Source organism: Heterodontus francisci, chromosome 27 (assembly GCF_036365525.1).
Source record: "Heterodontus francisci isolate sHetFra1 chromosome 27, sHetFra1.hap1, whole genome shotgun sequence".
NCBI classification, from domain to species: Eukaryota; Metazoa; Chordata; class Chondrichthyes; order Heterodontiformes; family Heterodontidae; genus Heterodontus; species Heterodontus francisci.
Window position 1 is genome coordinate 40029252 of NC_090397.1, and position 26185 is coordinate 40055436.

Here is a 26185-nt window from a genome sequence, read left to right on the forward strand (position 1 = left end):
GACAGGTTGCACCTGATCTGGAGTGGGACCAACATCCTTGCTGGGAGGTTTGCTAGTGCTGTTGGGGGGGAGGGTTAAACTAATTTGGCAGGGGGTGGGATATAGAATGGAGGTACAGTAGGGGTGACGCACAGTCAAATATAGAAGAGAAACTGAGTCAGTCTGGAAGGCAGAGCAAATAAAGACCTGTTGAGGCACGAGAATAATGCAAGGCTGAATTGCATCTATTTGAATGCAAGGAGTCTTACTGGTAAGGCAGATGAATTGAAGAAATTGATTAACAGATGGGAATATGATATTGCTATCACAGAGACATGGTTGAGGGTAGGGCAGGACTGGAAGCTCAATATTCCAGGGTATAGAATCTTCAGGCATGATGCTGGGAGGGTGTAAAAGAGGAGGTGGCATTGCACTGTTGATCAAGGAGTCAATTACTGCAGTAAGGAGGGATGATATCTTAGAAGGTTCCTCAAATGAGGCCATATGGGTAGAACTTAAAAATAAAAAAGGGGCAGTCACTTGGCTGGGAGTGTACTACAGGCCTCCAAACAGTTAGGGAGAGACAGAGGAGCAGATATGTAGGCAAATCTCAGAGGTGTAAAAATGATAGGGTAATAATAGTAGGGGATTTCAACTTCCCCAATATTAACTGGGAAAATCTTGATGCAAAAGGCTTAAAGGGGGCAGAATTCTTAAAGTGCATACAGGAGAGCTTTTTGAGCCAGCACGTAGAATGTCCTACAAGAGAAGGGGCAGTACTGTCCCTAATCCTAGGGAATGAAGCTGGACAAGTGGTAGAAATGTCAGTGGGGGAGCATTTCGGGGAGAGTGACCATAACTCTAAGATTTAAGGTAGTTATGCAAAAGGACATAGAGGGACTTGAAATAAAAATACTGAATTGGGGGAAGGCTGATTTCAATGATAAAACAGGATCTAGCCAAAGTGGACTGGGAGCAGCGACTTGTAGGAAAGTCTACATCAGACCAATGGGAGACATTCAAAAAGGAAATAGTGAGCGTTCAGGGCCAACATGTTCCTGTAAAGGTGAAGGGTAAGACCAACAAGTCCAAGGAACCCTGGTTGTCAAGGGATATAGAGGATTGGATAAGGGGAAAAAAAGGAGGCTTATGGCAGATTCAGAGTGCTGAAAACAGCGGATACCCTAGAGGAGTATAGAAAGTGTAGGGGGGTACTTAAAAATGTACTTGGGAGAGCGAAGAGGGGACATGAAAAAACACTGGTGGGCAAGATAAAGGAAAATCCCAAGGCTTTTATAAGTATGTTAAGGGCAAGAGGATAACCAGGGAAAGAGGGCCCATTCGGGACCAAAGTGGTAATCTGTGTGTGGAACCAGAGGACATAGGTGAGGTTTTAAATGATTACTTTTCATCTGTGTTCACTATGGAGAAGGATGATGTAGGTGTAGAGATCAGGGAGGGGGATTGTGATATACTCTAACAAATTGGCATTGAAAGGGAGGAGGTATTACCTGTTTTAGCAGGCTTAAAAGTGGATAAGTCCACAGGCCCAGATGAGATGTATCCCAGGCTGCTATGTGAGGCAAGGGAGGAGATAGCAGGGACTCTGATACAAATTTTCAAATTCTCTCTGGCCACAGGAGAGGTGCCAGAGGACTGGAGGACAGTGAATGTGATACCATTATTCAAGAAGGGTAGTAGGGATAAACCAAGTAATTACAGGCCAGTGAGTCTAACATCAGTGGTAGGGAAAGTATTGGAAAAAATTCTGAGGGACAGGATTAATCTCCACTTGGAGAGGCAGGAATTAATCAAGGATAGTCAGCATGGCTTTGTCAGGGGGTGATCCTGTCTAACAAATTGATTGAATTTTTTGAGGAGGTGGCTAGATGTGTAGATGAGGGTAAAGCAGTTGATATAATCTACAAGGACTTCAGTAAGGCTTTTGATAAGGTCCCGCATGGGAGATTGGTCAAGAAGATAAGAGCCCATTGGATCCAGGGCAATTTGGCAAATTGGATCCAAAACTGGCTTAGTGGCAGGAGGCAGAGGGTGATGGTCAAAAGTTGTTTTGCGAGTGGAAGCCTGTGACCAGTGGTGTACCGCAGAGATCAGTGCTAAGATCCTTGCTGTTTGTAGCGTACATTAATGACTTAGATGTGAATATAGGAGGTATGATCAGTAAGTTTGCAGATGACACTAACATTGGTGGTGTCGTAAATAGTGAGGAAGAAAGCCTTAGATTACAGGACGATATAGATAGGCTGGTAAGATGGGCAGAGCAGTGGCAAATGGAATTTAATCCTGAGAAGTGTGAGGTGATGCATTTTGGGAGGACTAACAAGGCACGGGAATATACAATGGATGGTAGGACCCTAGGAAGTAGAGGGTCAGAAGGACTTTGGTGTACTTGTCCATAGATCACTAAAGGCAGCAGCACAGGTAGATAAGGTGGTTAGGAAGGCATATGGGATACTTGCCTTTATTAGCCGAGGCATAGAATACAAGAGCTGGGAGGTTATGATGGAGCTGTATAAAACGCTAGTTAGGCCACAGCTGGAGTACTGTGTACAGTTTTGGTCACCACACTATAGGAAGGATGTGATTTCACTGGAAAGGGTGCAGAGGAGATACACCAGGATGTTGCCTGGGTTGGAGCATTGCAGCTATGAGGAAGACTAGATAGGCTAGGGTTGTTTTCCTTTGAGCAGAGAAGGCTGAGGGGGAACCTGATTGAGGTATACAGAATTATGAGGGGCATTGATAGGAAGAAACTTTTTCCCTTAGCGGAGGGGTCAATAACCAGGGGGCATAGATTAAAGTTAAGTGGCAGCAGGTTTAGAGGGGATTTGAGGGAAAAAAAATTCACCCAGAGGGTGGTTGGAATCTGGAATGCACTGCCTGAAGGGGTGGTAGAGGCAGGAACCCTCAACATTTAAGAAATATTTAGATGAGCACTTGAAACGCCATAGCATACTAGGCTATGGGCCACGTGCTGGAAAATGGGATTAGAATAGATAGGTGCTTTATGGCCGGCGCAGATGGGCAGAAGGGCCTGTTTCTGTGCTGTATAACTCTATGGGTGATGGACTTCGAGGACATAGGCTGGTGAAATGGAAGGACATATGATAGATGTAATTTAATGTGTGAAGTGATACATTTTTGGTAGGAAGAACGAGGAGAGGCAATAAAAGGGAGTGCAGGAACAAAGAGACCTGGGGTATATGTGCACAAATCATTGAAGGTGGTAGGTTAGGTTGAGAAAGTGGTTAAAAAGGCATGTGGGATCCGGGGCTTTATATTTAGAGGCATAGAGTACAAAAGCAAGGAAGTTATGAGCATTTATTTAAAAAACTGGTTCAGGCTCAACTGGAGTATTGTGTCCAATTCTGGGCACTGCACTTTAGGAAGGATGTGAAAGCTTCAGAAGAGTTGCAGGAACGATTTATGAGAATGCTTTCAGGAATGAGGGACTTCTGTTACGTGGATAGAATTGGAGAAGCTGTGGTTGATCATCTTAGAGAAGAGAAGGTTGAGAGCAGAATAACTAGGGCTGTAGCGAGGGCGTTAAACCAAATAGTTGGGGGGAGGGTTCAGGTGAGGGGAAATTTTGAATGTTTAAAGGAAAGGACAAGGCAATCGTGCAGGGTAGCAATATGCGTAATGATAACCAGAGTATGACGCAAAGGGTCAGAGCATACAAACATAAGAGTGCACCAGCAAATAGGGTCAGAATAGGGAAGAATGGTAAAAATAATTAAAGTCTCTTTATCTGAATGTATGCAGCATTTGTAACTAGATAGGTGCATTTATGGCACAAATAGAAATAAATGGGTATGATCTGATAACCATTACAAAGACTGAGTTGCAAGGTGACCAAGGCTAGGAATTAAATATTCAAAGGTATTTGACATTTTGAAAGGATAGGCGGAAAGAAAAAGGAGGTGGGGGAGCTCTGTTAGTAAAGGATAAGATCAGTACAGCAGTGAGAAATGAACTTGGCTCGGAAGATCCAAGATGTAGAATCAGTTTGGGTGGAGATGAATATCAAGGGAAGAAGTCACAGGTGGGTGTAGTCTTTTGGCCCCCTAAAAGTAGCTACACTGCCGATCCCGGATCCCACATGCCAGAGTGTAAATCAAGAAATAATGGGGGCTGGTAAGAAAGGTACTGCAATAATCATGGGTGATTTTAATCATCTTATCGATTAGACAAATCAAATTGGCAAAGGTAGCCTTGAGGACGAGTTCATAAGAGTATATTCGGGACAGTTTCTTAGAACAATACATTATGGAACCAACCAGGGAACAGGGTTGGTCTTGTGCAATAAGACAGGATTAATTAATCTCATAATAAGGGATTCTTTTCAGAAGAGTGATCATAACATGACAGAATTTCACATTCAGCTTGAAGGTGAGAAACTTGGGTCTGAAACTGGTGAATTAAACTTAAATAAAGGCAATAACAAAGTTATGGAGACAGAGTTGGCTAAAGTGGACTGGGAAAATAGATTAAAGGATAAGACAGTAGATCAGCAGTGGCAGACATTATGGAGAAATTTCATGACTCTCAGGAAAGATATATTTCATTGAGAAAGAAAGACTCTGAGAAAGATGAACCATCTGTGGCTAACCTAGGAAGTTAAGGATGGTATCAAATTGAAAGAAAAATTGTACAATGCTGCAAGGATTCATGCTAGGCCAGAAAATAGGGAAAATTGTAGAAACCAGCAAAGGATGATATTTTTTTTTAAAAAGGGGGAGAAATTAGAATGAGTAAACTAGCAAGAAATATAAAAACAGACAGTAAGAGCTTCTACAAGTATATAATAAGAAGAGAGTAGCTAAAGTAAATGTTGGTCCCTTAGAGGATGAGACTGGGGAATTAATGGGAACCAAGGAAATGGCCGAGATTTTAAACAAATATTTTGTATCTGTCTTCATAGTAGAAGACACTAAAAGCATCCCAAAAATAGTAGAAAATTAAGGTGCAAAAGGGAGGGAGGAACCTAAAACAAATCACTATTGTTGGAGGAAAAAGTACCAGGAAAACTAATGGGACTAAAGGCTGACAAGTCCCCTGGACCTGATGGCCTGCATTCTAAGGTCTTTAAAGAAGTGGCTGCAGAGATAGTGGATGCATTAGTTGTAATCTTCCAAAATTCCCTAGATTCTGGAAAGATCCCAGTGGACTGGAAAACTACTGTAATGACTCTGTTCAAGAAAGGAAGGAGACCGAAAGCAGGAACCTATAGGCCAGATAGCCTAACATCTGTCATGGGAAAAATGCTGGATTCCATCATTAAGGAAGTAGAAGCAGGACGTTTAAAAAAAAAAAATCATAATACAATCGAGCAGAATCAGCATGGTTTTATGAAAGGGAAATCGTGTTTGAAAAATTTATTAAGAGTTCTTTGAGGATGTAACAAGCAGGGTGGATAAAGAGGAACCAGTAGATGTAGTGTGCTTGGATTTCCAAAAGGCATTCAATAAGGTGCCACTTAAAAGGTTAATGCATAAGATAAGAGCTCATGCTGTGGGGGTAATATAGTAACATGGATAGAAGATTGTCTAACACGAAATGGAGAGGCACAATAAATGGGTCATTTTCAGGTTGTCAAATTGTAACTAGTGGTGTGCCACAGGGATCAGTGCGAGGGCCTCAACTGTTTACAACCTATATTAATGACTTGGATGAAAGGACAGAGTGTATTGTAGCCAAATTTGCTGATGATGCAAAGATAGGTGGGAAATCAAGTTTTGAGGAGGACAGAGTCTGCAAAGGTTCAGGTTAAGTGAGTGGGCAAAAATTTGGCAGATGGAGTATAATGTTGGAAAATGTGAGGTTATCCACTTTGGTAGGAAAAGCATGATATTTAAATGGAGAGAGACTACAGAATGCTGCGGTGCAGAGGGATCTGGGTGCCCTCGTACATGAATCACAAAAAGTTAGCATGCAGGTACAGCAAGTAGTTAGGAAGGCAAATGGAATGTTGGCCTTTATTGCAAGGGGGATGGAGTATAAAAGTAGGAAAGTCTTACTATAGCTATACAGGGTGTTGGTGAGATTGCACCTAGAGTACTGTGTACAGTTTTGTCTCTTATTTAAGGAGGAATATACTTGCATTGGAGACAGTTCAGAGAAAGTTCACTAGGTTGATTCCTGCGATGAACGGATTGTCTTATGAGGAAAGATTGATTAGGTTGGGTCTATACTGATTGGAGTTTAGAAGACTGAGAGATGATCTTATTGAAACATAGAAGATTCTGAGGGGGCTTGATGGGGTAGATGCTGAGAGGATGTTTCCCCTTATGAGGGAATCTAGAACTAGGGGCACAGTTTCAGAATAGGGGGTCTCCCATTTAAGACAAATGAGGAGGAATTTCTTCTGAGGGTCGTTGATCTTTGGAATTCTCTACCCCCGAGAGCAGTGGAGGCTGGGTCATTGAATATATTCAAGGCTGAGTTACACAGATTTTTGGTCTACAAGGGAGTGAAAGGGTTATGGGGGCAGGCAGGAAAATAAGATTGAGGCACAATGACATCAGCCATGATCTTATTGAATTGTGGAGCAGGCTCGAAGGACTGAATGGCCTACTCCTACTCCTACTCCTATTATGTTCCTATTTGATACAAGTGTTCAAAATCATGGGTGGTCTAAACAGAGTAGATAGAGAAATTGATTCCATTGGCGGAAGAGTGAAGAACCAGAGGACACCGAATTACAGTGACAAAAGAACCAGACATGAGAGAAAACATTTTTACACAGCAAGTAGTTAGGATCTGGAATGCACTGCCTGAGAGTGTGATGGAGGCAGATTCAATCCTGGCTTTCAAAAGGGAATTGGATGGGCACCTGAAGAGGTAAAATTTGCAGTGCTACGGGAAAAGGGCAAGGGAGTGGAACTAGGTGAGTTGCTCTTGCAGAGAGCTGGCACAGGCACAATCAGCCAAATGGCGGCCTCCTGTGCTGTAACCACTCTATGAAATCCTAAATGTATGGAAATTAGTAATTTATATCATTTGTAATTGTTACTTGTGTTGTAAAATACAACCTGTTTCCGTTGGATGGAATGACAAGAAATGAAATAAACTCCTGTAGATTTATTAAAGGTACGTTGTATCTCCTCAACACACAGTGCACCATATTCATTTACTTTCAAACGTTTTTACAAATTGTCACTTCCATCACTAAATAATTGAGAAACATTTTCAGAAAAAGCTGTATTTCTTTCTTGCGTGTCATATCTGATTCTAATTTTGTAATCGTTGTTAATTGAAATGAATTTGCTAAATTTTCAGGGAAATGAAATGAGGGAAGGTAGCAATCCATCATGGTTCAACCCTAAAGAGGCAGTTCAAGTAATGCGTTATTGCTGTCTCCTGGCAAAACACTGCACAAATCCAGTACAGCCCTCTGACATTGGGGTCATTGCACCCTATCAAAAACAAGTAGGTACATACAGATATCTATTATAATCCTTCTGTGTTGTAGGGCCTCTTCACTAATTATTCTTTTTCTTCCACTTGAAGTAGGTTACATTTCACATTAAATCTTGCACACTCCCAACTTGCAATCATATTTGTTGTCTGCTTAAAACCTGTTTCCCTATTAAAGTATGTCAGGACAAGGATTCAAAATGCAGAACACTGGGGTAATTTGGATCGTAATATAATTTGTTTTTATATATTGAAAAGTCTATTGAAATAATTTGACGAGAAAATACAGGGACACAGCCCTATTTGTGAGCTGGGAAATCAAAAATGTAGAATGAAAATATGATCAGTGTTAATTGCATATCAATTGTGTTTAATTATATGCAGGTGGAGGGCATTAATTGGGGTTTCGCTTGAACACATATAAAGAGACACTTGCTGAAATTGTGGTGTGATAGAGTTAAGGGGTGTATGCTTATCATGTTCCGTTCTGTAAATATGTATATAAGACTGAGTAAAGATTGGCTGCAGTATCATCCTTCTTTTTGGAATAGAACAATCTGTTTCCCCAAACTTGGATCATAATAACTACGTGCATATAAGTTAATGTATTTTTATTTTGTGCGTACAGGTACAAAAAATCAGAATTCTTCTCCGAAGTGGTTACCTCTCTGACATAAAGGTTGGATCTGTTGAAGAATTTCAAGGCCGGGAGAAACTGGTCATAGTTGTGTCAACAGTAAGCTCTGTTATCTTGTGTTAATTTGGCATCTTTAAATCACTTACAACAGTTCAGTAACATTTAGGGATTAATGTTAATATGGAAATAATACTGTTCTTTGCATTACGTTCCTTAATGATGGAAGCTTAGTGGTAGCACTCTTGCTTCCCAATCCAAAGGTCATGGTTTCAAGTCCCCCTTCAGAAACTTGACTGCATAATTTAACACTTCAGTATGGTACATAGAGAATGGTGGGAGATGCTGTCTTTTGGTTTTAAAAAAAAATTCTGTTTATCCTGATACGTATTAATGACCTAGACCTTGGTCTACAGACACAATTTACTTGGAAGCATTGTGAACTATGAGGAGGATAGTGTAGAACTTCAAAAGGACATAGACAAGTTGGTGGAATGATCGGACAGGCGACAGATGAAATTCAATGCAGAGAAATGTGAAGTGATTCATTTTGATAAGAACATGGAGAGACAATATAAACTAAAGGGTACAATTCTGAAGGGGGTGCAGAGGGACCTGTGTGTATATGTGCATAAGTCATTGAAGGTGGCAGGACAGGTTGAAAGTGCAGTCAATAAAGCATACAGTATCCTGGGCTTTATTAATAGGGGCTTAGAGTACAAAAGCAAGGAAGTTATTTTAAACTTGAACAAGAAACTAGCATGTGTTTTATCTTGGTGAGATCTGTTTTGTTGAAAATTGGTTGTGTTCAACTAAAAGCAGATTCTGCAGTGTTTTATTGGTATCCTAAGGGGAAGGGTCACTGACCTGAAATGTTAACTCTGCTTCTCTCTCCACAGATGCTGCCAGATCTGCTGAGTATTTCCAGCATTTCTTGTTTTTATTTAAGTTTGGGAGTCAGGCTTGTGGGACCTTTTAAATATATTGGTTTAGATATTTAGCAGACTAAGTCTGGAATAACTTTAAATCAACAATCCTATTCAGAGAGTGCTACTCCCATCCCGGTGTTAGGTCATCACAGAAAGATGATGTATCTAAAGCAGAGACTGAGCAATTGCAAAGCTTGGTTGGCCAATTAAACTGGCTGTGCACTCAGACTAGGCCTGATGTTAGTTTTGATGTGCTGGAGTTAAGCACAATGATGAAACATCCAAAAGTTGAGAATGTTTTAAGGGCAAATAAAACATTAAAAGCTAAATCTGGAGAAATGTGTACTGAGGTTTCCTTCCTCGGGTGACCCAAAGAACATGAAGCTAATAATTTTTAGTGATGCTAATCACATGCTAATCTTGCTAATGGGTATTCAAGTACAGCTGGTTTCATAATATTTCTAATGGGTGAAAATGGGAAATGTTGTCCTTTAGCTTGGGAGAATAAGAAAATAAAACAGGTCGTTAAAAGCACTTTAGCTGCGGAAACACTGGGTCTTGTGGAGGCAGTGGAAATGGGGTTCTATTGTTAAATATTTTGTGAAATTCTGAACAAGGAACATACAAGATAGGATACCCGTTGAATGTTATGTGGATAATCGTTCTTTATGGGACAATGTACACTCTACAAAAAGTGAGTGAGAAAAGACTACATATTGACCTTGCTGAATTGAAACAAATGCTGGAGAGAAAGGAACTCTCCAAACTTAAGAGTAGATGCAAGTCATCAACTATCCGATTGTTTCACAAAAAGAAATGCTAATACAAAGAAATTGTTAGGGGTGCTAGTGGAGGGGCATCTCATAATGTAATACTTTGTACCCAATATGGAATTTATTTTGAAATGTTCTTTGAGCATGTTCCTACTTTGTACATAATATGGAATTTATTTTTGAAATGATGTTTGAGTACGTTAATCCAAGTTGTATTATAAAAGAAAGAAGTAAATCTTAATCTGTTAATTGTGTTTCAGTTGTTTGATTATATGCAGGTGGAGGGTGTTAATTGAGGTCTTACTTGAGCACTTATAAGCAGACACTTACTGAGACTGAGTGAGGAGCTACATGTTTGTAATTCTTTTACTCTGTACAATAACTGAAACTGAGTAAAGATAGGCTCCATCATTATCCTTCCATAACAAGCTTTCTGGAGTTTTAACAGAAACCTAAGTGGCTTGTGTTTCTAGTTTCTTCTAAAATAAGCCTTTGATCATAAAGTAAGATAAATCATTCCTTCATTGACTGTGTGAGGTGTGTTTTAAAAGTTCTGGTACTTGTTAAGTTGTAAACCACCAATATAACCCAACACCTATGTACAAATCCTTTATTGGAGGTGAATTAAACCCCCACAGATAGTAATCCTGCTCTAAATCACTATTTTTCACACTTGTTTAGTAATATTTTCAGCTAATTTTCTTAATGTATTTCACAGCAAATTTTCAGGTAGAATAATAAGTATATAGGAAATCAAAGCATACATGCTTTTAAGCTATTGTTTTATGGTTACATTTTGTTGGGTTGCATTTTTTTATTGGCCTTTTCATCTGAAACCTGACACAAAATCAGAAAACATAACATTGAAACTGCTAAAGAAACGTTTTTTTTTCCAGGTACGGTCCTGTGAAGAAAATCTGTCTGAGGATACATGCTATGTTTTAGGGTTCCTTTCCAACCCCAAAAGATTTAATGTAGCCATCACTAGAGCAAAAGCACTACTGATTGTGGTTGGTAATCCACATATTCTCCTCAAGGTCAGTAAAGTTCTTTGTGGAATAGAATTTCTGACTTTGAGTCTTGATTTTACTTTAATACCTTGGTTACTTGATTTGTAAAAGTTGTAGCAGGATCTGTGTGTGTCTTAACAGCTTAACTTTAAACTACAGTTGAACAAAAACACGAATAGTTGATGAAAATTGGTTATAACAAGTCTATTAAAATATTTCTTAATAAGGAATAAGTAATTTTTAGATTAAGTGGTATCCCATCGAAAGTATTTTGACTGATTGTAATAAGACTCTTTAAAAATGTCTAATCATTACAGGATCCATGTTGGGGTGCATTTCTAGAATACTGTGTTGAAAATGATGCATATATCGGTTGCAATCTCCCACATGAACTTTTAGCTCAGTGGAGGTAAGTTTGTTTTTAAATTGCTGTTAATCCACTGCCCCAAATCATCTTCAATGAGGTGGTTTAACCCAAGCTAATCGTTAAACTAAAACATTAAGCTCAGGCAGTGCCTGTGAGGAGAGCAAAAGTTGGAATTTCAGGTCGCAGCATATTTATTAACTTTTACCAAAATCAGAAAAACAGCCAAATTAAACACTCTAGTACCCCCAGAATGAAACAGACCAAACCAGGTATCTTTAGACAACAACAAATTAACTATTAATTTAAAAAAATCTTAAAGACTAATAAGATAAACCTATGTCTAAAGACCTTATAACTTCTCAATTTAATCTAACCCCCGCATTCACACACACACATTCAAAAATAACAATTAATTGTTTTTTATTTTAAAAAGGTAGTTTTTAAGTTTAACTGTTTGTTCAGACAGTTAAAATAAAAATGAGAAAGTCTTTGCGTTTTACGTTCCTGGTGAATGAGGTCTTCTAAGGTGAAGATAATCAGAGTTCACTCGAAGTTCATCTGGATTTGATGAAAATTCTCTGTTCTTGTTAGGCATTCAGACAGTTCAGTGCAGTAGCATTAAACAGTTCCTTCAACGATGAGCACAGCAATACAAAAACGTTAAAAACAAAATATTGCAGTTGCTGGAAATATGAAATAAAAACAAAAAGTGCTTGAAATGCTCAGCAGGTCTGGCAGCATTTATGGAGAGAAAAGCAGAGTCAACGTTTCAGGTCTGATGAAGGGTCACAGACCTGAAACGTTAACTCTGCTTCAGTCTTCATAGATGCTGCCAGACCTGCTGAGTATTTCCAGCACTTTCTGTTTTTAATACAAGTAAGTTGTTGAAAAAGAGAAGCTTTTTTATTTACTCTTGCAATTAACTTAGCTTGTAGCGTTTTAGAATTTTTCTTGAGAGAATAAAACAGCTCCTTTCTCTTCAGTTACTTGCTGGCAAGTCTGTTAGAACTAACTGCTTCATACTGGTCCCTACCAGCTCCACACAGTGTCAAAATGAACACATCATACCATGTGACCTGTTGCTCAGGGTAACCAAAATGCAGCTGTGGTACACTGTGTCTCCTGATTTCTAGAATCTTCTAGACAGCCCCCCACTTTACTTTCATTTTTAGTTACTTTTTCTTCCTTTTTTTTGCATTCCTTTTTACATTTTTTACAATCTTTTTTTTGCATTTATTTCATTTCATCTTAGTTTGTTCAGTTTGCTTACCCACTGTTTTTTTTCAGGTTGTTTTTCTTCAGGTTTGCACTTGCTGATGTTCAATATTCAGTATATTCACACCTAATCTGTACTAATGCTTTGTCTTTCAACACACCATTAACATATTGTTTGCCTTTGCTCCGTGACCTTTTGGTCAGCTATGTGGCCTGGTCCAATCTGCACCTTCTCCTTTGTTATCTCTTGCCCAACCCCCACCTCACTTGTTTATAATCTGTGACTTTTCTAATATTTGTCAGTTCCGAAGAAGGGTGACTGACCCGAAACGTTAACTCTGCTTCTCTTTCCACAGATGCTGCCAGACCTGCTGAGTGAATCCAGCATTTCTTGTTTTTGTTCTAGAATCTTCTGTTCCTTAAAGGTGCACTGTTTTTTATAACTGTCTTAAAGGCACACAGTTTTTTTTTCCTGAGGAGAAAAAATAATACAGCATGGGGCCTAGGTGACTGGAGGCCTGGCTGCCAAAAGTAGCTGAAGGGAAAAGGAAAGGTACAAGATACCAGAGGAATGACGGTTTTTCGGGGGTGGGGAAGTATTAGAACAGAAGGAGGTTACAAAGAATGGGAAGGAGGAGGCCAAAAGAAGTTTAAACATGAGGGTGAGAATTTAAATTTGAGACATTTTGGAGACGGGCAGTCAAATAGGTTGTTTTCCTTCCACCAGCCTCTTGGGCCATTGGAACCTGCTCCTTTTCTTCTCCTTATCTACCCACCTATCCCATACTTCATTATACTCTTTAGCTATTTACATTGTCATTATTGTATTTTGTCCGGGGCTGGAAGGCCGAGGAAGACCTTTCTGTCCCAGGCCATTTGAGGCCCTTAAGTGGCAAATTAAGGGCCTCTTCCTGCCTCCAATTTTATTGAAGGCAGAGGGGTCTGCCGCAACAGGAAGACTCCACCAGGTAATGCCTGGTGGCTGCCTAGCAGGGTCAGAGGTGGGGGCCCCTCCATTGGGGGAAGTCCAGAGCCCCCGGAGGGCCCCTTGGTGGCAATGAAGGCCCCCCAAAGTCGAGGCCTACCTCACTGGCCCCAGCGACCCCCAACCCCAATTACCTGTCTCAGGGTGTCCTCTGTTCTTCGGTACCATGGGGCCTCCTGCAATACCAGAGGTGGCCACCGCTCCAGGTGGCGCTACTAGTACTGCAGAGCTGCTGGCCCTCCAATTGACCAACAGCTTTGGAGGTGGGAGCTCATCCCTTTAAGAGATGTCATCTCCGACAGCGAGCAGCTAATTGGCTGCCTGCCATGGAATAGCAACGAGGGTCCGATGGAGGGCTGAGACTGGTTATCCCCCTACCAACCGACAAGCTGCTAGGGCCTCCGTCACTGCAATAAAATCCAGCCCATTCATTCAGGACTCCAGTGGTCTACTCGCTGAGGGCTTCAGTTGACCCATGGAACTGTTTGTAATTGAGTTCCACTGCTGAACATGGCTTACTAAGAGGTGTCATAAGCCACGTTTGCTGGCTATAGCCTTTAACTTGTCCAAAGACAATCGGGAATGGATGAGTGATGCAATAGAGAAGTGTCATGGCGGATGCTAGGAAAGCATGTAAAGAAGCAACCAGAAGACTTTGGGGAATTCTGCAAACCCAGCACCCTATCCGACTGCTTCTCGACAGCCATTGGGATGGTAATGAATCTGCTTGAAAAGAAAATATTTGCTGAGCAGGGAATGGAAAACTCTTTCAAAGACCTGGCACAGGTACAATGGGCTGATTGGCTGCTTCTGTACTATATGGTTTGTATTGTTTACTTTGTGTTGCTGTGTGGTATGGCATATCTCACTGCATTTGCTATTCCGAGGTGTGTCCTTACTGCACTTTAACAGGATACAAGGCAGACACTGAAAATGATTGAATCATAGAATGGTTGCAGCACTGAAGGAGGCCATTAGGCCCGTCGTGTCAATACTGGTGCTCTACAAGAGCAACTCTACTAGTACCACTCCCCCGCCTTTTCCCCGTAGTCCTGCAAATTTTTTTCACTTGAGATAATTATCCAAATCTCTTCTGGAGGCCTCGATTGAATCTATCACCACCACACACTCAGGCAGTGAGTTCCAGATCCGAAGCACGCACTGCATAGAACATTTTTTCTTCATGTCGCTGTTGCTTCTTTTGCCAATCACCTTTAAATTGGTGTCCTCTGGTTCTCGACCCTTCCGCCAATGGGAACAGTTTCTCTCCATCGACTCTATCTGGACTCCTCATGACTTGAACACTTCTATCAAATATCCTCTTAATCTTCTCATCTCCAAGGAGAACAGCCCCAGCTTCTCCAACCTATCCATGTAACTGAAGTTCCTCATCCCTGGAACCATTCTCTTGAATCTTTTCTGCAGCCTCGCTAAAGCCTTCACATCCTTCTTAAAGTGCAGTGCGCAGAATTGGACACAATACTGCAGTTGAGGCCGAACCATGTTTTGTACAGGTTTATCATAACTTCCTTGTTCTTATACTCTATGCTGCTATTTATAAAGCCCAGGTTCCCATATAATTTATTAACCACTTTCTCAACCTGCCCTGCAACTTTCAGTGATTTGTGCGCATATTCCCCTAGGTCCCTCTGCCCCTGCATCTCCTTTAGAATTGTACCCTTTAATTTAAATTGCCTCTCCTCATTCTTCCTACCAAATGTATCACTTCACACTTTTCTGCATTAAATTTCATCTGCCACTCGTCCACCCATTTCACCAACCTGTCTGTATCCTCTTCAAGTTTATCGCTGTTCTTACAGTTTACAATACTTCCACGTTTCATGTCCGCAAATTTTGAAATTGTGCCCTGTGCCCCCAAGTCTAGATTGTTAATCTATACGGTGTAAACTTAGTTATCCAGAACTTTACCACCTGGCAAACTCTATTCAGAATTTTCAAAATCTCCCAAAGCTCCCGCGGGCCGACTTTTCCCGAGTGCAGTCTATTTGTTCTCTGCATTAGTTACTAATGCTCATTGGAAAGGGCTGTCTCTCACGCATACTTCAGTTATATTGGTGCACCAACCCTGAAGGATTAGGGAAAATTAAAAATCTGCTTTCCCAATGGCGGGCCCTGGGTATCCTTCAGTCTTCTGGCGATAACTTCAGAACTGAACATCGGATCGCCACCCGCCTTGGTAAGTACAACTCTTGATTGACTGGAATTTTTGATTATCTGGCACCTCTCAAGTCCGGAACATGCCAATAACAAAGCTTTTACTGTATGAAGAAAAGCAGGGGTCCTGACACCAACCACTGGGGAACTCCACTATATACCTTCCTCCAGTCCAAAAAACAACTGTTCACAACTACAAGGGTGGTGCAATGGTTAGCACCACAGCCTCACAGCTCCAGCGACCCAGGTTCGGTTCTGGGTACTGTCTGTGTGAAGTTTGCAAGTTCTCCCTGTGACTGTGTGGATTTCCTCCAGGTGCTCCGGTTTCCTCCCATATGCCAAAGACTTGTGGGTTGATAGGTAAATTGGCCATTGTAAATTGCCCCTTGTGTAGGTAGGTGGTAGGAGAATTGAGGAAAGGTGGGGATGGGAGAGGGAAATGGGATTAATATAGGATTAGTATAAATGTGTGATTGATGGTCGGCGCGGTCTCGGTGGGTCGAAGGGCCTGTTTCAGTGCTGTATCTCTCTACTGTTTCCTGTCACTCAGCCAATTTTGTATCCATGCTGTTACTGTCCCTTTTATTCCTTGGGTTCTAACTTTGCTGACAAGCCTGTTATGTGGCACTTTATCAAATGCTTTTGGAAGTTCATGTACACCACATCAACCACATTATCCTCATCAACCCTCTCTGTTATCTCATCATAAAAGCTCAAGCAAGTTTGTTAAATATGATCTACCCTTGCATCCAAGCTGACTTTCCTTAACTAATCCACATTTGTCCAAGTGATTATTAATTTTGTCGCAAATTATCATTTTTAAAAGCTTTCTCAGTACCGAGGTTAGTCTGACTGGCCTGTAGCTGTTGGGTTTATGCTTACACCCTTTTTTGAACAAGGATGTAACATTTGCAGTTCACCAGTCCTCTAGCACCACCCCTGTAACTAAGGTGGATTGAAAGATTATGGCCAGTGCCTCTGCATTTTCCACCCTTACTTAGCTCAGTATCTTTGGATGCATCTCATCTGGTCCTGGTGACTTGTAAACTTTAAGTTCAGCCAGCCGACCTAATGCCACATCTTCAGCAATTTTTAGCCCATCCAATGTCTCGACTACCTCCTCCTTCACCATGACTTGGCAGCATCTTCTTCCTTGGTAAAGACAGATGCAAAGTACTCATTTAATACCTTAGTAATGCCTCCTGCCTCCATGTGTAAATCCCCTTTTCGGTCCCTAATGGCTCCATTCCTCCGTTGAGGAGTGTGAGTACTGCACTCTTTGTGTTGCAGCTAATCTGTAGCATTTGATTATGTGGCTTTTCATAATTGTTTCACCTGTACCATGGGAGAGTGAGGCACATTTTTCTCTTTCTCTGCTCTTTCAGGCTCTGTTCCAAATCCTACAATTAACCCAATGTTCTCCCCTCTGCTCAACTCAATGTGTACTGATGTCTGAAATCCTGTGTCTCAACTTTTTTTTGATTCCAAATTTTTAATGCTCATGAAAATCTTTAAAAATCAAGTCTCCCATCATTCCCCTCTCCAAAGTGTAAAGACTCCCATAATTCAGCCCTCTAATCTTGCAGCCCTTCTCTGTACTCTTCCAAATTTTTCTACACCCTTCCTGTAATATGGAGACTTAACACTGAACACGCTACTCCAGATTTGACCTCACCAAGGCAAGATACCGTTTAATCACTTCAAATAACTCACTCCCTTGGTTATACACCCCAACATTTTTGCTTTTCTCACCACTTACATTTTAGTGCCCTATTGACCAAAACTCCCAGTTGTTATCTTAAGCATGTTGTCATTCAATATACACTTCATATTCTTGCTACTTCTGCTTAATAGATTTGCACTTATCTGTATTGAACTCCGCCTGCTACCTCTTCACCCATTGACTAGTCTGTCCAGATCCTTTTGGATGATCATATTATTGGCCAGCGGTTTTCTCATCATACCCTGTGAAGTGGCCTAGCAGATCACTCAGTTGTAAATAATTGCTACAAAGAAAAAAAAAATCAGATGGACCCATTGTTAGTAAACCAGGCATTAATCAGATCAGACTTGAGCAATCTCACTCCAGTCGACCCTGCAGATTCCTTTTCATTAATATGAGTGCAAGAGCAAAAGCAGAAATGATTGCAAGTCTTCAGCCAGAAGTGCCAAGTGTACAATCAAAGATGCCAGTATCCGGGCAATTCAGTGCACTCTTGTGTGATGGTAAAAGTAGCTGAACTGTACAGGGTAATAGCCAATGGATCTGACAGTAGCGAGGTGGTAGTGCACCAAAGCTAGACATTCCCCTAGCCATGCTATTTCAGTATAGCTATGATGTTGGCATCAACATGGCAATGTGCTCGGTTATAGAAACAAAATGCTGGAAATACTCAGCAGCTCTGACTGCATCTGTGGAGAGAGAAACAAAGTTAATGTTTTAGTCTGTGGCCTTTCATCAGAATTGAGAAAAGTTAGAAATGTAATAGGTTTTGAGCAAGATTCCATCATGCAAAAGCAAAGGGTGAGAATGGGACAGGTGAAGAAACATAAGATATGCTTATAGGAGGTCTGAATGGCTGGATGGCAGCCCTCCGAACACAAAGTAAAGGAATTAAGAAAGAAATGAGAGAAAAAAAACAAAATGGGTGGAGTGGTTATGATCTAAAATTGTTGAACTCAATGTTGAGTCCGCTAGGATTGTCGACTTGTAGTGTGCCCAGTCGAAAGACAAGGTGCTGTTCTTCGAGCTGGAACACTGCAGCAGGCCAAGGACAGAAAGGTCAAAGTGGGAGCAAGGTGGAGAATTAAAATGACTGGCAACTAGGAATGTGGGATCGCACTTGCAAACTGAACGGAGGTGTTCCGCAAGTAATCACCCAGTTTGCATTTGGCCTGTCCAATGTAGAGGTGAGTACGTTGTGAACAGCAGATATAGTATTGTCATAGACTTGTATTTATTTTCTCCTCGATTTTAAAAAAAAGTGTGCCTTTAAGACTGAGCACAGGATGCCAGCTGCACCTGTCCCTAGGCCACAGCAGGAGAGAGAGGGGTATAATGTTTCAATTTAACTGTAAAACTGGCAAATAAATGGTCTGAACCAGACACCAATGAAGTGTGCTACTGAAGAAAAGAGCTGTCTATTCTCTCTCAGCATAAATTCTACAAGGAGCTACAGGCAGAGTTAATTGCCTAAGGAGAAAAAAGCCTTTTTTATTTTAAAGAGACCATTCGTATTTCTGAAGGTGGCAAAACTCCTTTTTCTTTACTTCCAAACCAGGAAGTATTTGCTTCAAGATTGAATCTCGCTTGACTGATTGTGTTTGTTGGAATTCAAAGTAAAGTTTCGACTGAGAGACTGTCGGATTTAAAATTCAAGTTGACCTATTGTGCTCATCGTTGAAGGAGCTGTTTGATGCCTGCTGCAACCGAAGTGTTTTGAATGCATATGAAGAATAGATTATTTCATCAAATCCGTGTGAAGACTTTGAGAGGCATTTGATTATTTTCACACTAGGATGCCTAACCCATCGGGAACGTAACCCACAAAGGCTTACTTATTTATTTATTCTTAAACAGCTAATTTTTAAAAGCACCACTTTTAAAACCGGTTAACTATTGTTAGTTTTGAGTGTGTGTGTGTGAATTGGGAAGTTCGGTTAAAATAAGAAGTTATAAGGTTATAGGTTTATCTTAATAGTGTTTGAGATTTAGTTTTAATAAATAGTTAAATTGTTGTTGTCTAAAGATACCTGGTTTGGTCTGTTTTATTCCAGGGGTTACTAGAGTGTTTAATTTGGCTGTTTTCCAGTTGGGTGGGAAAACTTTAATAATATGCTGCGACCTGTGGAGTGATGGGACTGAATTGACGGTGCATTGCTCTCGTTAGGTTGTAACAGTATACTAATTTGAAAATACAAATAAATCACTGTTTCAGTTGGAAGGAGTGTTTGGGATATTGGGCAGTGAGAAGGGAAGAGGTAAAAGGGCAGGTGTTGCATCTCCTGCACTTGCATGAAAAGGAAAGGGAGGGTGTGTAGGGTGTGACTGAGAAGTGGACCAGGGTGCCGCAGGAGAAATGATCCCTTTGGAATGCTGAAAGGGGAGGGGAAGATGTATTTGGTGGTGGCATCATGCTGGAGGTGACGAAACAGAAATGGCAGAGGATGATCCATTGAATACGGAGGCTGGTGGGGTGGAAGGTGAAGACGAGAGGAACTCTATCATGGTTCTGGGAGGGAGGGGAAGGGGCGAAAGCAGAAAGTGTGAAATACGACGGACACAGTCAAGGGCCTCGTCAAATACAGTGGGGGGGATCCCTCAGTTGAGGAAAAATGAAGACATGTCAGAAGCGTTGCATCATATGGAAGGTTGCATCATCCAAACAACTGTGATGCAAATGCAAAAACTGGGAGAATGGAATATTGTTCTTAAAGGAAACGGGGTGTGAGGAAATGTAGTCAAGATAGCTATGGGAGTCAGTGGGCTTATAGCGAATATTAGTTGGTAGCTTATCCCCAGAAATAGAGACAGAGAATTCGTAGAAGAAAAGGGAAGAGTCGGAGACCATATCAAGGTGAGAGAGGGTGGAAATTTAAAGCAAAGTCAATGACATTTTCCAGTTCAGTTGAGTATTTCCACCATTTTCTGTTTTTATTTCATATTTCCAGCATCTGCAGTATTTTGCTTTTGTAACCTGTTCAGTTATGTCCTTTTCTCCCTCAAAAAACAGGATAAACTCCAGCCATTTACTGCCCTTTCATCCTCCTCCCAGTCATCAGTGAAATGATGGAATGAATTACCAGTAGTGCCACTTGCCAGTAACCAGCTTATTAATGCTCAGTTCAGGTTCTACCAGAACCTTTCTCTTCCAGAACTTGACCCAAAAATGGGTGCAAGAGTTGAATACTAGAAAATTGAGAGTTCAATTTCCTCACTATCAAGGCAATATTCACCCAGCCATGGTCCAAAATAATCTTTAAAAAATGGGGAAAAGTCAATGTTTGATTATTGGAGGCCAGTCATTACAGCCCAGACACATCATTACCGGGTTTGCTCAGGGAAGTGCTCTTGGCCCAACCATCTTCAGCTGATTTATCAGAGAGCTTCCCTCCATTATCCGATCAGGAGTGGGGACGTCTGCTGATGTCACTGTGTTCACCTCCATTCACAACTCTTCTGATGAAGCAGCCCATTCCAAGCTACAAAGGACTTGGATAGCATCCAAGCTTGGGGTGATAGGTAATTGCCATTGTGAAGAGCTGAGCCATTCACTCCTGAACTCCAACAGCACCACCCTTGCTGAACCCCTACCATCAACATCTTGTGGGTAATGATTGACCGGAAGCTTAATTATTAACACTGTTGCCAGAAAAACAGAGCAGAGGCTGGGTAAACATTGTCGAGTGGCTCTTGGACCCTCAAAGTATTTCAGAAAAGCTCAAACAGGAGTGTGAAGAAGTACACAACTCTCTAAATTGGTGCAGCCATATTAACACTTGAGGCTTAGCATCAGCACCAGGACAGAGCGATTCACTTGATCAGCTGTAGTGATACGTCAATATTCACCCCTCCGCCACACTGCAGCTGCAGTCTTGAGTATCTAGTGAATTGCATTCTATAATGCTATTCCAGAAACATCTCCCTTTCCTATTTTTTTACCACCATGGACAAAAACAATGTTATCTCCATGTTCCGCTTCAGGTCAATAAAATAATACTCCCTTTGATGTGTATTGCTACTAATCCATTATCAGTGGATAAATACTCAGAATTCACTGCCTGCACCATCATGGGAGCACTATTACCACAAAGAAAACAATGCAGTACCACCTTCTCAGCAACTAGGAATGGGCATAAGTTGTGATTTAATAGATTGTTGGTAGATGAGTGATGGGAGTGTGCTGCATTGAACAGTATATGAGCCTAGTGCTGCAGCTGGTTGGATATGGTATTTGAAGACGGCGCAGTGGTTAGCACCGCAGCCTCACAGCTCCAGCGACCCGGGTTCAATTCTGGGTACTGCCTGTGTGGAGTTTGCAAGTTCTCCCTGTGTCTGCGTGGGTTTTCTCCGGGTGCTCCGATTTCCTCCCACAAGCCAAAAGACTTGCAGGTTGGTAGGTAAATTGGCCATTATAAATTGTCCCTAGTATAGGTAGGTGGTAGGGAAATATAGGGTCGGTGGGGATGTGGTAGGAATATGGGATTAGTGTAGGATTAGTATAAATGGGTGGTTGATGGTCGGCACAGACTTGGTGGGCTGAAGGGCCTGTTTCAGTGCTGTATCTCTTAAAAAAAAAGACGAATTCACTGACCTTGACCTTTCGTGAGATCATTGACCTTCTTGCAACACTGCAGCCAGGTCCTTGGGGCTTGACTGCTGGCATTGGCTGCCATGGCTCTCTGTTCCCACGACCTTTTCAGTTTTCTGGAGGGCTTCCTGGTTCCCCGTGGATAGAAGACTTCTTTTCCTTCTGTCCTCCGCCTTCATCAAGGCATCCAGTGCAGCATCAGAAAATCGTAAGAGCGCACACTCTCCCTGTTGCACCATAATTCACTCTTACTACTTAGATTTTCTTCCACAAACAGTTCCAGTACCTACTCCAGCCAGAATGCACCTCCCCTTTAAGAGGTACAGACAGGCTTTAAGTGGTAGCCTCAGAAATTTGGGATTCCGCTGAGGAGTGCAGACACTTGACAGAACATTTAGCGCTGGCTGCCTGCAGCAATCGTGCAAAATAGCAAGCAGCAGATAGTTTTAATTGTGATCCCTGTGCCCCTTTTCAAGGGCTATCACGTTTAGCCCCCAGCAACTTAATATCATGTCAATGTTTACGGAGACAGCAAAATGGTGTTTGTGCCAAACTCATAGCAGAGCAGTGTAACTAGGACAGCATCTGTTGGTTAGTCACATTTAACCATACATCTGCCCCTCACCTTAAGTTGCTGTACCATTAATGTGTAAATAATACCAGGTGCTGTTAGCTTCTTCAGTATGGGCCTATTAATTATTTATTAGGGTGCAGTGGACACGAGGGCTGGAATTTTATGGGCCCCCGGAGGTGGGGAAGGAGGTCGGGGGATACGGAGTATTGTGATGGGTGGCATGGGAGGCGGTGGGGCAGAGGTCCCGTCGCCAAGCAATCTTCCTGGGGGCAGGATAGGCCTAGGACGACCATTTCGCCCAGAGGCCAATGGAGGCCCTTAGGCGGCCTATTAATGGCCTGGTCCAGCCACCGCTGGGATCTTACCTGCAGTGGAAGGTCTGCGCTGTGCGGGGAAGAGGCCTTGCAACACGAGGTTTGGGGTCGGGGTGGGGGGGGCCTCCTCTGTGGACAATATGTGGCCCATGGAGGACCCCCACTGGGAACAATTTTACCCTCCAGGACCCCCTCCCCCTCCCCCTGGACTTTGATCACCCATCCCTCGCTGGGGCCTTCCCGACTGGTCCCAGCAACCCTGTCTCACCTACTTCTTGTCTGGGGTTCCACTGCTGGGCTTGGGTCCAAGACCTTTGCAGTACAGACAGTGGCCACTACTCCCAGTGGAGCTGCCAATGCTACTGAGCTTCCGGCCCTCTGGTTGGCAGTTCATAGAGGTGGGAACCCCATCTTTAAAGGGACGTGGATCCCAGCTTGTGAATCTTTAATTGACAAACACCACAGGATCGCTCCGTGGGGCTGTGAAAATGCAGAGGCGGAGTTCCATCGCCTTTTCAACCTGGTGCCAGGAGCCCCGCGTCCTACGCAGAATCCGACCCAAGGTGTTCACGGATTTGGGATAATTCAGAAGTGGAAAACTTTTGTAAACATCTAGGTTAATTTTATTCAGAAAGGGGAACTTCAGCCAGGTAGTGAAATTGGTCTAGCCTTTTTCTGTTTTTATTTCTGAATTATTTGTTGTCTCTTTTCCTCCCAAATTTTCTTTGATCAAAAATAATAAGTGCCTATTGGTTTATTTAGGCTTGATTTAGTCCCCAAGATCATTTTCAAAACCTGGACAAAAATACTGCAAAGTATTTTCAGTACATAGCAAATGTCTGCAAACACTTGTGCTATCACTAAAACACACTGACTGGGTACTAACAAAGCCTATGTTTTTCAGAATAAGAGAAGCAAAAGCAAAATTCTTCCCCCAAAAATATTAGTTTTGTATATTTTGGATATTCCCTTTTGTGTTAACAAATATTTAGTTTGGTTTCTAAAGAGAGTATTCTTTTTTTCTAACACTATAATAATTTTGCAGCATTCCACTATTGAACTTTGCATACTACCATATGTTGAGGGATTTTCTGATAATTCTAGAGGTACTGGGATATGAGCCAGTCGTTGACTCTATATGCAGTTGTAGAATAAATTATGGCCTATTTCTGTAGTGTTTTGAAGCTGTCTCAATTTTCAAGTATTTAGTATTGCTTAATCTCAATTTCATAGAATTGTGCAACACACAGGACCCATTGTTCCTGTGTCAGCAGTTTTGAAAGAGCTATCCAGTTATAGAATGCACATGCAGAAATAATTGCTTATGAGGATCACTTAAGTTTTTCTTTTTTTTTCCTTGTTTGTATTTGCAGATCTGATGCATCTGTTTCCAGGAAGACCTACTAAAACGTTGTATTCAGTTTTGGAACTTGCTTTTTTTTTTAATATATAAAAAGGAAGACCGCTTCAGAGGAAAGTGGTGCCATCACATTTTGTTTGTGGTGTTGGTTCTAAAGTTTTTATACTTTAGGTTCCCTTGATTTCTAGAAGCTTACAAGGTTTGCATGTGGTTAACTCAAATTATTTTATAGCAGAGGTGTGTTGAATGTATTAGCTAATATGTTCAGTTATGGGTTATTTTTGTGGGATCATGGTATAACTGTTCTCACTCTGTAGCAACATTGGTTGAGGTTCTTTATCTTGGGTACACCAGAAGATTCAATTGGCATTGCACGTTTTCTTCATAAAGCTATTACTTAACTCGGGGCCAGGCCACAAGATGGAGCACTAATGCAAGACATAACGTCATAATATCACATTGCTAAGGGGTAGGGTAGGAGAAATGTGTGTGTGTGGTGGAGGGTTTGGTGGGGAATAATTGATGTTTGCAGAACATACTACAACTCTATCTGACCAGCTAGTCCTGCAGCTCTATTGACTACAGTTATGAGAAGACCTGCAACTTTGGCCTTGCAGTCCTACCAACTAACTGCTGGAGTCTACGCATGGCAAGTAGCTTCTGTAGTAAGAGGGAAGTATTAAAATAAAATGAAAAACAAAATACCCACTGAGTTTTTTTTTGGTGGGTCTGAGCTACTCCTCCGCCACTATTTTATAAGTTAACCAAGAGCCTGGGGTGGAAATTCATTTCAGGCAGTGGCGCAAAACAGGCGATATAAGATCGACAGCTGGATATGCGCAGCACCTGTTTCGACTGACACATTGGAACTGAATAACAGATGCTGGTATAACAAGCAGCTACTCAGGTAATGCCTGTTCTGCTTCACCACCTGAGATGAATTTCTACCCCTCTCTGTTTTCCATATACATTGCGACTTTGGACTAAGTTTTACAAGATTGTCAGGTAAATTGAGGGAAGCTAGTTAACCCAACTTAATTTCTCCATCTGAAAGAGTGTACAACATGCAGCCCCTATAAAATCATCTAATTGTATTCTTGATTGAGACCAAAGTTTTCTTCCCACTATCTTTGCCCTATGCTGGAAAACATCAATACTTTGTAATCCTTTTTTGTCTCCCAGCTGAAGGACAGCTCAGTAGATTCCAAAAGGCAAATATTTTAATCAAGCAGATGTGTTCTATGGACAACAGATGGGAATGCTCAGTATGTTTGACCATTTCTCATTGTTAATTTCTGTGCAGTGGATCTTGAGACAGAGCTTAAGCAGATCAACTTTCAGCAACAAAGCAGACCAACATAATTTCTCTACCAGATACATTCTAAAATAAACCTTAAATGTAACCAGATACGTTTAGATTATTGCAAGCTAATGGATGTGCAGCATGAGGACCCTGTACATGTTTCAGTAGAATCCACCTGTTTTCTCAATTGAAATGTAACCTGGTATTTTCCAGAGGTACTCTTCATGAGTGGAACATGTGGTGAATACACTGATACTACTACTCTTCAATTACCTTTTCTTTTATACAATTTCACTATTGCACCCCTGCGTCTCATAGTATACCTCTTAACAAAAAGCATTACTTCTGTTCTTTTTAATACTTGTGGACCAGTTATACTTGAATAAGATTTGAAAATTCAAGTAACCATTGCAGCCTTGGTTTATGTGTAAATGATGAAAAAATGCAACAGTATTTTGTTAAAAGTTTTGTCATTTAGGAAAAAAAAAATCAGAATTCTAAAGGTTTGTTTAAAATCGAGAGCTTATCAAAATGTGCAGTGTCTCTACGTGTAAAGCTTTATTTTAAAAAGCACAATATTAAACTTATAAAATAATTGTCACACACTTGGAGTATGAAAGTAGTAATCAACCTTATCTTTGTTAGCTAAAAGGAATACCATTTCTACTCATGAATCAGTAATTAGAGGGTATAAATTTAAGATTGCTAAAAAGGAGCATTTGGAATTTTTTTATTGCAGAAGGTTGCTAGAACTTGGAATCCCCTACAAAAAACAATGGTGGAAACATAATCCATTCACAGATTTTAAAAAGGATG

The 26185-nt window shown here is 41.3% G+C and overlaps 1 protein-coding gene across 1 annotated transcript in view; it reads left to right on the forward strand.

Moving 5' to 3' along the window:
* The window catches only part of mov10l1 (Mov10 like RNA helicase 1), a 75874-nt gene extending 64126 nt beyond the window's left edge, over nt 1-11748 (forward strand). The window contains exons 25-29 of the mRNA XM_068059649.1: nt 7282-7431; nt 8048-8155; nt 10652-10792; nt 11083-11174; nt 11724-11748. Of these exons, the coding sequence (XP_067915750.1) occupies nt 7282-7431; nt 8048-8155; nt 10652-10792; nt 11083-11174; nt 11724-11748 (516 nt within the window). The remainder of the gene's footprint in view (nt 1-7281; nt 7432-8047; nt 8156-10651; nt 10793-11082; nt 11175-11723) is intronic.
* Nucleotides 11749-26185: the final 14437 nt, after the last annotated feature.